The sequence below is a fragment of the Sinocyclocheilus anshuiensis genome, unplaced genomic scaffold (genome assembly GCF_001515605.1).
Source record: "Sinocyclocheilus anshuiensis isolate Anshui unplaced genomic scaffold, SAMN03320099.WGS_v1.1 scaffold1365, whole genome shotgun sequence".
Taxonomy (NCBI): Eukaryota; Metazoa; Chordata; class Actinopteri; order Cypriniformes; family Cyprinidae; genus Sinocyclocheilus; species Sinocyclocheilus anshuiensis.
The window spans coordinates 1,789,875-1,804,346 of NW_015551032.1; the positions used below are offsets into that span (position 1 = coordinate 1,789,875).

Sequence of the window (14,472 nt, forward strand, 5' to 3'; positions counted from 1 at the left end):
ATAAACACATTTCATTACACCAAATACACAAAATAATGTTCTTTTTAGCAACATCATATGACCCCTTTAACGTTTTTGCTCAGAATTAGTTTTTAATCCCTGCATGATTTTAGTCATACATGATAAATATCAAAATACGTTATAGCTTGACTACAAGTTTACAAACAACGCTGCAATTGTTATAATTAAGGAAATTAAACTTACTATCATGAAATGTGTCTACACGGTCGATAATGCCAAAAAGAAAGAGAAACATCGGAAAATAGGCATATTTTATTATTATATGATATTATCATGCATTCCAAACTTTGTGGCAATAATTAAGACCAAACTGAACATGGTGCGTGTTTATGGTGCATGTCGGCAATGTTGTCTCGGCGGGCGGGGTGTGGTGGAGGTGGGGCTTAGGTAGACGATATTATTGGATATCGCGATATTTTTAAAGGTGATTATCGATAAAATATTTTTGACATATCGCCCAGCCCTACTTCACACGGAATGCCTGAGCCCTGCACAAGCTCATATAACCAGAGCTTTCTGAATGAACTGCAAGAGGACCTTAGCTGCTTGTGAAACCCCTTTATAAGGCACTTTTTTGTGCACTTTATTTGTTTTTATTGCAAAAAAATAATGTCTCCTGTTATCATTTAATGTGAAGAGACATTTATAAGTAAGCCATTTGTATTTCTCTAAAAAGCATAATCAGTATGGCTCTGTGGTGCAATGAAACATTACATCATTTGTTTGAGCATCTTGATCAGCCCAACGCTGCAACAGTGGTTCAACCAATAGTGTGAGTTTAGGATGGAGTCTGTTTGGTGTCAGACGGGATAGTGTTCAGAAAACATGTTTGCTTATGTCATTATTTTGCCATTTTGTTTGCTGCTGGTAGTAATGTAGAAATTACATAGAGTCATTTATTGAAAGTCCATATATTTGCATGTATATTGAAATGTTTTTGCAAACCATCCTGCATATGAAAATAAATGCAAACAGCAGTGAAATTATACCTAATTGCATTATTGCAAACAAGAGGCATTCTGTCTAGCCAGAGCTGTGAATTGAATGAACATGTTGAAGTAGTTGTCAAACATGTATCATTGTGCCAGTGAGCTCTAAGGTAGACTGAATTCATGATCCAGCCATGATTCTGTCCTCCTCCCCCTTCCCCCTTTTTCCCTTCAGTGTTCATCTCAAGTGTCTGTTTTGTCTAGTCCCTTCATACCAGGTGCTTGTCCGAAAAAAAAAAAAACAAGGCCAACAAGTAGGTCAAGGGACATGGCTCTTTGAAGAGGATCTGACAATAGGCTTTGTGTATTAGTCGCTAAATGGTATTTCATTTGCTTAACACTTCAGAAAGTAACCTTCAAAGTGCCCTACAGCACCTTTGCGTGGCAGAGGAAGGAGACTTGAACCGGCTGTATAGTGCACACTGTGTTCCTCACTTCATTTGAGTCACACTATGCTCTTCCAAATGGGCTCAATGGATTTTTTCCCCTACTGCTCATAGTCTAATAATATGAATACTAATGTAGCTGATTGGTCTCTAGTAATAATTATATTTGAGCTGTGACTCATTTATTATTTTTCATTAGCTGTAATTGGTGTAACATTCAGAAAGTTGGAAATTCATGACTTTCCATGGTTCATGACATAAATAGATTTGTCTGAAAGGGTTTCCTGTAGTTGTCACTTATTTTAACAAACATCTTTGTGAATCCTCAGTTTTATTTGTTGTGCTGTTAACTTGGGAAGTGTTGTACTTTGCCTAGAATTTGAACAGTTGACTACAATAGTTTTTTAAATAGAATTTTTAATAGTAAATAGAAAATAATAGAAAATAGAAAAGGTAAAGAGGAAAAACAAACCGGTGTTCATAAGTCTGTGTTTAATGGCTGGTTCCTGTTGTTTTGTGCAATTCTAAGTTTTATAATAATGTTTCTAGTGGTTACATTTCTTATTGTCTACTGCTGTTCTAGAACAATGAAAAAGCATCAACATTGGAAAACAGTTCTAATCAAAAGAGTTATAAGTATACTGAAGTCTGTATTTTGTGACCAATGTGGGAATATAAGCAGAATATTTATCAAAGCCAAGCTCTGTTGTTCATTTGACAAGATTAATTATTGAAATATGCTTGACATTTTTACATTTTCTGTGGCTTATTATTACCTGCTATTCATCTTTTATTAGAACTGTCTTTTCACCTCATTGGTCAACCAGTTGCTACAATTGCGATTGGGAGCTGATCACCCGCCCAGTGTCATAACACTCACCGGTTATCAGTTCATTTAAAGTGTTATAATAACCAAATGACAAGGCTGCCCAGTGCAATAACGGGTAATTAAAAATGACAATCATTAGGTAGGCTAATTAATAAAACAAGCATTTTATTGCTTTGTTTTGTATGTTGACAAGTATCTAAATCATTGTAACAAATTGTTTCTTTTTAACTAGTAGAAAAATGAGATAAACACGTGTGTTCGGAGTACATAGTTATACAGTGAGAGTACATGCTGCTTATTAGGGATGCACGATATTAGATTTTTGTCGATATCTGATATGCCGATATTTTTCAAATCATTTCAGCTGATGCCGATACCAATATATATGTTTTCTATTGTTTTGAAACAAGACCAAGTCTCTTATTTTTAACTTTGGTTAGTTTTGAGCTAAAACTTATTTGTTAGAACTAATAAACATTATTAAAGTTCTTTTTTTAATGAGAGTACATTGAAAGATTTGAAAATATCTATAATAAAATCAATTTCTGCGGGGGGGGGTTAAACCGATGCAATTCGACCCTCTATGCACACCTTGGCAATATAGGCTGCACTCACACTTGTCATGTTTGGTTCGATTGAAACCCTGGTGCGATTGCTCTGTGTAGTGTGGTTCGTTTGTATGAGGGGCCGTATAGGCCATAATTATCGAAAAACCTCTTACAAACACTAGTGAAATAAAAAACAGTGATAAACCTTAGTGAAATTTATTCATACTCATTACTGAAAACCTCTTACATATCATGTGAATTCAGCTAAAGTGATTCTGAAGGGGTTGTACTGGAACAGTGATGGAGTAGTATTATTATTCCATATGCTGAAATGAAAACTGGATTGATATACATCTATGGACACTACAGCCTTCAGAAGTCCTTGAGAGGTTCCACCTGTAACCTTCCAATAACTTTTCCATCCACATTTTTATGTATTATTGTCTGTCTGAGATTAAAACATGTAGGCCACACATGTGCATTACATTACGAGTCATTGGTGTCTTTCTTTTTCTAGTCAGAAACAGCAGACAGATGCCATCAGACAGTGCATGAATTTGCTATTGAATGTGTGTGGCGACAGATCTGTATTCCACATCTGAATATCAGAGTGTTCGAGCAAAACCATCAAGAAACCTCTTCTGAAAGGATCGTTCGAAATGAAAAATGGCCATTTTATTAATTTAATGTTTGCACAAGTGCACTTTAAGATTCATTGCATTTAATTACAAATCACTTCAGAGCTCACAAAGTGGCAAAAAAAAAAAACAATTTTGTAGTTCTGCTCGCACGGCAAATTCTTTCTTGTTTACACTTTGGTATCGTTCTTGTCGGCCACACTTGGCTCTACCAAGCTGCATGCAGGGCTCATTCAAGCAGTCGGCCCCACAGTCTGCCACTCTGAAAGGGCTCCCATGCTCTTTATTCACCGAGGAGCCAGAGGTGTCAGAAATATAGACACGCTTTCACGTGACGGAGACTTTGCCAGTCTTTTCTCCCTCGCTCTTAAGCCTGGCATTCTGTCTGCACATACAGGTTGAGCATGTGTGAACGCTGCCATCCGAACCCTGGTCTGCACCAAACAAGCGGACCGAGACTGCTGAAAAGATGGTTGTAATCACGTATGAAAGCATATTTGTCATTTTAACTGAACTTAGGACTGGTGTGATGCTTAAGATATTGTTGGTCATTCAGGGTTTCTGTAAATAAATAGACAATGGTAATATATAATAATAATAATAATATAATAGTAATTATTATTAAGATAATACTACTACTAATTCTACTACTAATAACAATATAAAACACACTAAGGATTAATGAGCTGCTGGGTTCATGAATATTAATCAGATTGTCTGCATTTGCTCACAGTGTCAAACTTCATAGTTCTCATTTTGCTTCCTGTACATGCAAGGAGAAAAGTGCAGTGTTTCCCTTTGTGGTCCTTCTCTCTGGCCAAATTTATTTTATTTTCTTTCTTGAAGCACCGTATTTAAGGCACAGTCGCTCGCTTTGTCTATGGGCCATTGTGCATTCGTCTGTTGCTTAGATCACCCTCGTAGTTTTTGTTCTCCTTATGTATGCAGGCAAGACTAAGTCTAGACTACTTTTTTTCCCCTCTTTTTACATATTTTCCTCTTATTTTGCAGGACAATGGCAAGATTTTTTTCAGTATTTACCAAAAAATATTTTAAGATCTTATTCGGTCTGAAGGTAGGGTAGATAAGGAGCAACTAATAATATAATTATAATATAATATAATATAATAATATTTTTCTTCATCAGTTCTCAACCAGAAATGTATATTGTGGTTTGTTAATCTCACACATTGAAATTGTCTCGCATGTCTGCTTAGACTAATTGTCATTCTGCTCAGAGAGAAAGGGGTCTCGTTCAAAGACACTGCTGTCCATTGCACTGAACATTTTCAACAAAAAGATTAATTTTCATGTTGTGATATTTGCCATTTAAATGTTCAAGCCAGCTGAATGTGATACTAAGGCTAGATACACATCATTGAAAGTTCTGACATTTTGCTAAATCTTTGTTGTCCCTAAGTTACTGGTGTGGCTCAGAGCTAGCAATTTAAGTCATCTTTGACAAAGTTTAAAGTCTTGTTCATTACGAAGTCTAACATCTGTTTTTCCCCCTTCACTAAAGTTGTCCCCTTAAAATAGAGCGTATGCTACTGTATGTTCTTCCCAGCCTGCCCGATTGTCACGTGAAGACCGAGTGTTTGGCAGCCTTTTGTGCACAGTTCATGCTAAAGAACCTCTTTTTTATGAATCAAGTGGCAGATGACAGACAATGATGAAAATTTGATTCTTTGAAGTTGTAATGGCCATTGAAATGTGTGAAGATCCTGCATTGAAAGGGGATCTGCTTGTAGGATTCACAACCTTGGGTGGCTGCTTACTGGGAGGTTTGGCTGTGTGTTGTTGCTAACTTCCCATCAGTGCAGATTCATTGAACCACAGTTTAGAAACACTGACACATTGAACTAACTTGATACGTAAAGAAAAATATTTCTTTTGAAAATGTGCAGTTGAGTGATTTCAGTTCGTCGCCATCTACAGGACGAAAGCACGGTATAAATACATTTTCACGGCATCCGAAAAAAATAGACTTAGAGAAGATCGATCTTGGGAAAACATTTAGGTTAAAAAAAAAAAAGACAGCTTTGTTTGCCAGGACTTTGCGGTCAAAAAATATGGTGACAATGTTTCAGTTATTATGACATGGCATATTTTACACCTTATAACTGTATATTTCACTAAATTATGTGATATTAATATACCAATTTACTGGAACTATTAAAATCTATTTTTTAACTTAAAATGCACTGATAACCACAATAATAATTCAGGTAGTGCAATAAATAGCCACATAAAACATGGCCAGTACTTTTATGTAGATGGTGCACAGGGTCATACACACCATCAGGATAACACATGTGACACTACAATAATGCAATAAACAACAAAACTAAACTAAATATGTAAAACAAAACATCCTAGTGTACATTAATAATAACTAAATTAAGAAGAAATTAAACTATTTAGATCACATTTAATTAAATTTTATGTCACATTGCAAAAACACAGATTTCACTCTGTTACAGTAAAATTATATACAATGCAATATAATTACATTTAATGCGTTAAACCATTTACAATTTTATGTTTACCGTATATGGTTAATTAATTTACCAATTAAAGGGCATTTAGTATTTTTACAGTGTTTTTCTGTAAAAATTATATATATATATATATATGGAAAATTTGGAAAAGTTTGGAAAATTACTTTTTTTGAGTACAACTCTGGAATCATATCATTGCCAGTGGAAAACTTCAGTCCAACAATGAAGACAGACTGATGCCCTGAATGATTCACCTGCTCAGAGCGAACACTTTTAAGTTTAATGTACTAGTATTCACTTCAAGTTTGCAGAGTTCTTTTCACCTTCACACCTGAAAGCCCAGGTTTCTGACCTGCAGTGAGGATCACAATAGACTGTCTCGATGCTTTTTGAGAGTGTGAGAAATTAGCTTGTCTAGACAGGTGCGCGTCTGCATTCAAAAAAGGAAGTATGGGCTTTTATGCCCTTTGGGGAATAGTGCAAATATGTGAGAACAGCAAAGCTTCTTTTATGAGAGCACAAATGAGAATCTTGTTTTTGGCAAACCACACATTAATGCTTAGGTTTTGATGAAAAGATTTGTCTTATGTACTCAAAGTTTACCAGTTCTTCTTTTGTCTCCCTCATTTTGCCAGGACATCACAACTTTGACTGGCGTACCCGAGGAGCATATTAAGTCCCGCAAGGTCCGTATCTTTGTGTCTGCCCGCAATGCCATGCAGTCCGGTGTCAAAAATACCCAAAAGTGGAAGATGGATTTTGACACCAGGGAGCGCTGGGAAAACCCACTGATGGGCTGGGCCTCCACGTGAGTGGACATCATGATAATCAAATCATGCTTTTTGAATTGGCAAATAAAATCCAGTGTCTGAAGTGATTTTTATTCCCAATCCAGGGCAGACCCCCTGTCCAACATGGTGCTGACATTCAGCACCAAGGAAGACGCCATCGCTTTCGCCGAGAAGAACGGTAATCCATTTAAACATTTTTCCACTATCGTGACCATAGTTTTTAAACAGTACAATCATCCAATCAGAATCACATCCAAAAATGTCTCTTGAGGGAGATGACGCTCCGCTTTGAAAAGGAGTTGTGTTTGTGTTTGTGGCATAAAGATTCACATTTATCCTCACCCTGTCTTATCCGGCCTGGTGTTTACACTGCACATCAGCAATAGTGGACATCTCCCAAATCCAGCCTGTAAGATATACTTGGCTGACTGTGCTCTACGCTTGTTTATTTTTACAGGTTGGAGTTATGATATAACAGAAAAGAGGGTCCCAAAACCGAGAGTGAAGTCATATGGAGCAAACTTTTCCTGGGACAAAAGGACTAGAAGGTCGGCCAAGTAGACATCCCATTTCTGCCTGGCTGTGTTATCTTTAACAGACCTGTAAAAATAATATACTCTGTATCTAATAAACTATATCTTTACAACGCCTGAGTTTTACTGTGCTTCCTTTAACCGAATCTGGACGTTAAATCATTAATGACACAATATCTGTAGTAGTGTGAGTATTTAGCACTTATTATTACTGAAGTAACTGCTGCTGTTTGTGCTTGCCGTGTGCTTTGAAATGCCATCTCTGTTTCCTCAGAAAATAATTCTTCTTGTCAGGTGGTTCGTTTTTCCAACCCTTCAAACCTTGTTGAAGACAGTTTAGTGTTAATGTTTCTGAGACGGGAGGATGAGGTAAATGTCAAGCTTCAATGACTGAACGCGGCTAGAAATGTTTACTCTCATGCTCCTCCAGGGATGGGCCCAGATGAGTAAAACACGTGCCTGCTTCAAATGACGTTCAATTGAAAAAGCAGTGACCGTTTTACTCTGTCATCTCTGCTAGCACATTAGCACTGTCTCTGGTACTACACTTACCATGTTCATTTTACATCACATTACAAATCTACATTACCTGGAATCGTTAAAATGTGGTTCATGTTTTAAGTCTTAAGTCAGAATGAGTCACTGATGTGACAAAGGCAACCTAATTGATCTGTGCATGACACCGTTGCCTTATAAATGGCCTATATGTAAAAAAAAAACATCATTGCTTAGAAAATGATCATTCTGAAGGCGGTACAGAGCTAAAAAAAAAGAGCAAAGGTGCACCAGACAACTTTATGAGGAGCTTTGCATAATAGGAAAGAACAACATTTGGAGTCAGTGATGGCTCAGTGATATGATGTGAATTTTGAGATCATGTGAGGTCAGACTAAAGCCTTTCAGCCAAAATGCAGTGCAATTTCAGCTTTATCAGTAGGTAGTAGAAAGGCATGTGATTGATTTTCGTCACCAGAAACTGAGTGATGAAGATAAGAGGAACCATTTGTCTGTAAAAACTTTGTAGGGAGTTGGAACTGATTGAACTGAACTGAAAGTTAAGTCCTTGTGTGAATATTTTGGCTTGATTTAGTTGAAATTTAGTTCAATTCAAAGCCCCACTAGTTGAATTGTGGGGGGAAAAAAGCTCATGCGGGTTTTCCGGCAGTAGATTCATGATGTCAGTTAAAATGAGTTGAATGACTTTTTATATAATGGCCTTAAGGCTTAAGCAATGAAGCCAGGACACTTCAATTACATAAAAAATGAGAATTAGAATCCAATTATTTTGCTTTTCTAATAAATGGATGAGTACATGGCATGAACTAATGGCAGAACTCAATTCTTAATAAAATCCACACCACAGTGACCAATTGATAAGTATTTTTTTTATTGATTTCACTCTTAATATCTGTACAAATACATCAACCTTTGTATATACATATGACATTTACATAAAAAATACAAAACTATATAACTGAATTTTGTTTTATCTTGAGATGTCTGAAAATAAAAATGCATTTTGACGACAAAGTGAAAAAGTGAATGTTTTGATAATGAGTCCTCTTTATGACCTTTTCTTTAGCTCTGCAAGAGCAATATAGAGCAGAATATTGGCAAAAACAAAACAAAAAAGTTGCATGGCACAGTTTTCTCAAACAAGTATCACCCACTGCTAATTTCTGCCCTATCGTCGAAAAGTCAAACTGTTGCTGTTGATGATGGACGGCATTTTGCACAAGCGAATTGTCAGGGGTTTCCTATCTGAGAAACGGCTCATTTTCAATGTTATCCTGCTGCACCATATCACAAAAACATTGAAGAATGTTCAAGAAAATCCCTTTGGTCAATTACACTGAACTGTAAACAAAACCAGAAATATACATGTACATTAAAGAGTGACATTTTTTTTCCCTATGCGTTTCCATTTTTTCCAATAAATAAACTCACAAGCTAACATGCAGGTATGTGTGAAATAAACATCTGTGATACAGAATTGACATTGATAAGCATTTATACAGCTCAGGGAATGCAATTTACAGCTTGCAGAAGACTCACACTTTACATGATAGCATTTTACCTCACAATAAATAACACTGCTTCTCTTTGGACAAATATATTTCTCGGTCATAATAAAAAGAAAAAAGAAAAAAGAAAAGAGAAAGACAACATAAGTGAAAACAAAATAACATGATAGACAAGTATGCCAGACACTGTAAATGTATAAATTATAAAACAGAACACTGTATAAATAAACATCAAGCAGACTGGACTACATGTATACTTCTTTCTTTTTTCTCTGAAAAATAAATTAGCATACACATATGTACAGTGTGGACATGATTCCTTGCCCTAGGACTGTTCCACTGGTTGATGGTGCTTTATCCATCCAGTACAGGTGATAATTGGATATAAGCCATGTAGTCCTGGTCTTCCTCATCGTCATCATCCTCCTGGTCTTCAGTAATGGCTATATGGGAGAATACATGGTAGCTGTTGCATGAATATAGACCACAACAGCGCAGAATGTATGTGAGTATTTGTCTTTATCCCAAAGCCTCTGACAATCTAGTGGGTTTTAGGCTACTTGACAGCTTGACCAGGCGCTCTGGCTCCCAAAATTATGCAACGACGTACATAATGAAGGAAGTCAGCGGTGTGATGGGACGGGGCTGATCAGAGGCTTTAATGGCTCAGGTCTGTTTGGCAGATTTCTGAATCAAGACCAAAAAAGTGCTCTTGCATTCCATGAATGGCTGCTTTTTTCTGGTTTTGTGTCTTAAATCCATTACTTTGGATGCACAGGTTGTGCACCGGCTGACCGTAGCTACGTGGTCAAGCAATGGTATATATGGTTCTGAGGTATATCATATATATATATATATATATATATATTTCTGGAAATAACATTGAAAAAAATGACAGGCAAAGCAATTAAACAAATATGCAGTCCCTCACAAACAAATAGGACAACACGACCACAGCAGAACTGCACACACAAATTCACCTAACGTTAGATGTCTAACAGCAGAGACTGAGAAAGCATTGCTCTACTAACAACATATTCTTGTCCTACAAACTAAAATGCTGTAGTCATTCAAACCATGAGGTGATCATAAAGTTGGTCCCTTGAAATGACGTACATACCTTAAGGCACAAGAACATTAAGGTAAGCCATTCGTTCACATTGATCATTTGATTCGTTCGCTAGCACAAATTGGAATGTAAGTATTCCCTCATTAATGGCAGCTCTAGCTTCATCAATCCATTCTCAAAGCTAGTGAACCATCGGTCAAAATAGGTAGTCTAGGTAACTTTTAAACAACAGCACCAGTTACAATCACCTTATGTGAGCATAAGGAAAAGGATTCAAGTCTTTTCAAACCCTCAGAGCTATTTATGTCATAGTGCATTTGAAATAACTGATTACAGCCAAAGGCAAAATCAAACAAAAAACATAATTCATAAAACACTTACATGATAACCATGAATATGGAACTGATAAGCTGATATGATTATATAAGTCTACATTTACACTATAACCAAGGGGAAATATGAACTCAATTTGCTGGTCAATAACAGGTCAGTCTGAATTAGAATTCAAATGTCTTTAACTGCAAAAGTTAGTCCGCACATGTTTTCTTGTTAGTTAAATGAAGAAAATTAATATGTCAAAGGACTCCTTGAAAGAGCTCTTTGTAACATTTATATATATATATTTCTTTTTACATTGTATGCATGGATTTCCATTGATTTTGTGGGTTCTTTTTTAAATAAACATTTTTTTCTTTTCATTTTTTTCTTCTGAAGAAAATGCTAAATGAATGAAGCCAGCCAAAGAGAACATGCAAATAACTTCCAATCATAAGTCCTTTCTGTAGCTTAACTCTTAGCAGCAGGAAGGGAATGAAGAGGCGTTATTTGGAGGGGTGGGAGGTTTTGGGGAGGTGGTTGCTGGGGGCAGCATTGGATTGTCTTTTAAGATGTATTACTTACAGTTGCAAGATCCTGAATGCTTAACCTCCAGGAGAACCCCCAAAGAGCAAGCGGCCTGCTTCATGGCGCACTCACTGGGATATGTGGTGTTGTCGCTGGCACACACGGCCTCCTCCGAGCGACTTTCTGGGCACGACTCCACGCAAACTGCACAGCGCCCGCGACCCATCTTGGAATCCCATAGACACTTCTTCCCCACACTGCACTGGATATCATTGCATGACTTGGCCTCTAAAAAACCAACAGGGGACAAGAAACGTCAATTTCTACTGATAACACTAGTGTTTCATACATAGAAATTCATAAACGTGTATGTTGTTGTTGTGGAGAGGCTGTGGGCAAGTCACGCTCATTTTGTTATAACACACGAGACGATGTTGCCAACATCAGGAAACAATTAGACAAAAATGACTTTCCTTTGCAAGTAATAATCACAATTGGGATTGTCACGAAAGACTAATGGAACTGAATTAATTTGGGATTTCGCCATCGTTGCACTCTGAACTGAAAACAAATTCCACCACTTTCAACTTTTCTCATTTAAATGAAACAGGCAAATGTTGACACTCACTGATGCATTTCCCTTCATATGCCACACCAATGGATCTACCAAGCAAGCACGTGGCTCTCCTTAAATGGCACGCGTTGGCGTAAACAATCCCATCGTTGCCACAAAGGTACTGATCTGGAGACATGACCTCTGGGCATATGCGGTTGCACGTCACACAGTATGCGTTGTTTGTCTGGTCCACCACGCAAGTCGAACTTCCCGGACACATGACATCATGGCACGTCTCTGTGAGGATGAGAAGGGAAGACTGAATGATACTGTTTTACCTGGTTTTCTCATTTTCACAACCAATGATCTTTTTTTGATTTCCCCAAATCTTCCTTTATTCTTTAGTGTCTTTTAGCACTGACATTATTTGGTATAAACTACTATTGAAAATACTGTAGGACTGGATACACCTGCTAAAATCTCTCTCAAGGTTAGACAGTATTTAAAAAAAAATCAGACCTGCATAATTGTAAGACTTTTGTGTGGAAGCGGTGTGTTACCTACTTTTGCATTTGCCTTGATACTGCACTTCCAGATCTGGGTGCCCTTTGCATTTGGATTTCAAAAGGGCACATTCATCTCGGTATGTTTTCCCATCTGAGCCGCACACCGGCCCCTTCCAGGTGATGTTGGAGCAGTCTGGGGCGCAGACGCAGCGAGGCTTACTCCTCCTGTTCATTTTACATTTCTTCCCAGGGCCACAGTCCACATTATCACATGTCTCTAAAATTCAGCCACACAGGAACATGATATGTAAAGCCACTGAATTTTTTTTCTACATTAATATTACTAATCTATGTTCGTGACTTTATTTAGGATGGGGGCATGACCACTGAAGCACAGTAACTTTTATTATTATTTATACTTTTGAAATATGCATGTAATATGTTTTTATGAGGTATAATAGCAACATATGCTAATAGAGGTTTCCACCTGAACAAACGAACATGGGATTCTACCTTTACAAGGTATGCAGTTTGGAGCCCCGCCATTGAAGATCATCCACCTGAATAATGTGCTGTTTGGCACATCTTCCTCAGTCCAAGATGTACCGAGCCTCCCACTCCGGCAGCATTCCTCTCGACTCATCCCAGGCATGTAGAGGACCTGACATCTCCCGTTCTTGCCTTGCTGTAGCCAGCAGTTACCAGCTGTAAAAAAAAAAGAGCCAGTCGTATTAAAGTCTGAAGCCAATGACCCAGACACAACACGTGCAGCCTGTATTAGCTGGAGCTCTCCTGCTCCCCCTCCCCCGCTGTATTTTGTCTGATTTTTCCCAACGTGATGCGACTATTTTACACTTGCTTGCCTTCGGCCAGACAACTTAGGGGCTCCGGGTCTGCTCGGGAATATGCTTTTCCTGTCGTCGAATATGTTAAGACCGTGCAGAGATTTATTGTCTTGAAGTAAGTGGCAGATTGACAGCCTCGTACCTATTTAAACGATGTGCATGGCAGTCTAGACTCCAGTTCCTCGAGCGCTCTGTGCCAACTGTCTGCTCTCATCACGTTTCAACACACTTAGAGGAGCATTCCAAACGCTGCTTTTACCAACACAAACGCATTTATCCGCTGCTTAGAATAGGAATCAGACATTTTTTGAACTGTCGGGTCAACCCTGAGGGGAATTAGTCGTGTTTATGTATTAAATTAGGCATTCGCGCCGGGGATACCACGCGCCAGACAATCAAATTAAATCATACAGTCACGCGAGCTTCATCAAACTTTGTTCTCAAAATGATCGTGCCGTTTTGATGACAGATGCGCAAAGCGATTCTAATAATTAAATGCATAAAAATGATACACATATTTTTTTTATTCATTATGTCCACTGATTTTTGGAAAACCAGACGAGGTAGGCAGTGTTTAATTTCACCACCTACTATCTGAGAAAAATACAATCGAATGTCTAATGCATAAAGGATGAGTTGAGAATGTGCTAAATATGCATTTATACAAAACAATCATTCTTCACATTGTTACTAGACAACAATACTATCATATTAATAGGCTATTAATTTTTTTTATTATTATTTTCAAGATGCATCTCGGTGTCCTCTAATTTTGACAATATTGTGCATTTATTTTAGATAACGGTAAAATGCTCTGCTGGAATTTTCATCACTTAATTTAGTATAGTAAATTCTGGATGTTTTTTCCCCTTTAAATAATGGTGCATGTAAGGACGCACCTGTCTCGAGGACACCAATGCAGGCGCGAGCCAAGAACAAAACTTTACGGTTGTCTTGTATTTAAGCAGTTCCCTTCATTCTAAAGGAATACTTTAATTCTAAATGAATTGCAGCCCATACTGATATCTAAAGCATGCCAAAATAATAACAATAATTATTATTATAATAATTTAGAAGAAACAAATACAGCAAAAAAAAAGAAAGAAAGAAAAAGGTGCACTCACCTTGCACTTTTTGATCTTCAATCAAATAACAGAGCCATAAGAGTAATAAAATCATTCCTGGGTGGAGCGGCTGAGGCTTTAGCATCCTTTGCATGTTTAAAGAGAGAAAGAGTATCTAGACGAGCAGTGTAAAAGTAATCTTCTTACTCAGGCAGTGCTGAATGAACGCTGCTCTCAGAGTGCCACCTCTTTTTAAGTGTATAAGGGGTCTCGGGCCGACTGTCTGTGGTGTGGGCGGTCTTCCTCTCTGTGGGGGTGGGGAGAAAGAG

The 14,472-nt window shown here is 37.6% G+C and overlaps 2 protein-coding genes across 3 annotated transcripts in view; one reads left to right on the forward strand and one right to left on the reverse strand.

Annotated features, from left to right (window-relative positions):
* LOC107661235 (NADH dehydrogenase [ubiquinone] iron-sulfur protein 4, mitochondrial-like) overlaps positions 1 to 7,348 on the forward strand; it is a 15,289-nt gene extending 7,941 nt beyond the window's left edge. The window contains exons 3-5 of the mRNA XM_016450733.1: positions 6,548 to 6,720; positions 6,808 to 6,881; positions 7,161 to 7,348. Of these exons, the coding sequence (XP_016306219.1) occupies positions 6,548 to 6,720; positions 6,808 to 6,881; positions 7,161 to 7,264 (351 nt within the window). The 3' untranslated portion in view covers positions 7,265 to 7,348. The remainder of the gene's footprint in view (positions 1 to 6,547; positions 6,721 to 6,807; positions 6,882 to 7,160) is intronic.
* A 1,412-nt stretch (positions 7,349 to 8,760) lies between these two features.
* LOC107661233 (follistatin-A-like) lies at positions 8,761 to 14,375 on the reverse strand. 2 transcript variants are annotated; one of them, XM_016450731.1, is made up of 6 exons: positions 14,204 to 14,375; positions 12,748 to 12,939; positions 12,293 to 12,511; positions 11,801 to 12,025; positions 11,230 to 11,460; positions 8,761 to 9,703 (listed from the first exon to the last, which is right to left on the reverse strand). In XM_016450731.1, the coding sequence occupies exons 1-6, from the start codon at positions 14,295 to 14,297 to the stop codon at positions 9,615 to 9,617; spliced, it is 1,050 nt and encodes a 349-aa protein (XP_016306217.1). In that variant the 5' UTR covers positions 14,298 to 14,375; the 3' UTR covers positions 8,761 to 9,614. The 2 variants fall into 2 exon arrangements, with proteins under 2 accessions (XP_016306217.1, XP_016306218.1); XM_016450732.1 differs by lacking the exon at positions 8,761 to 9,703 and having other exon boundaries at positions 10,996 to 11,460.
* Between the last annotated feature and the right edge of the window lie 97 nt (positions 14,376 to 14,472).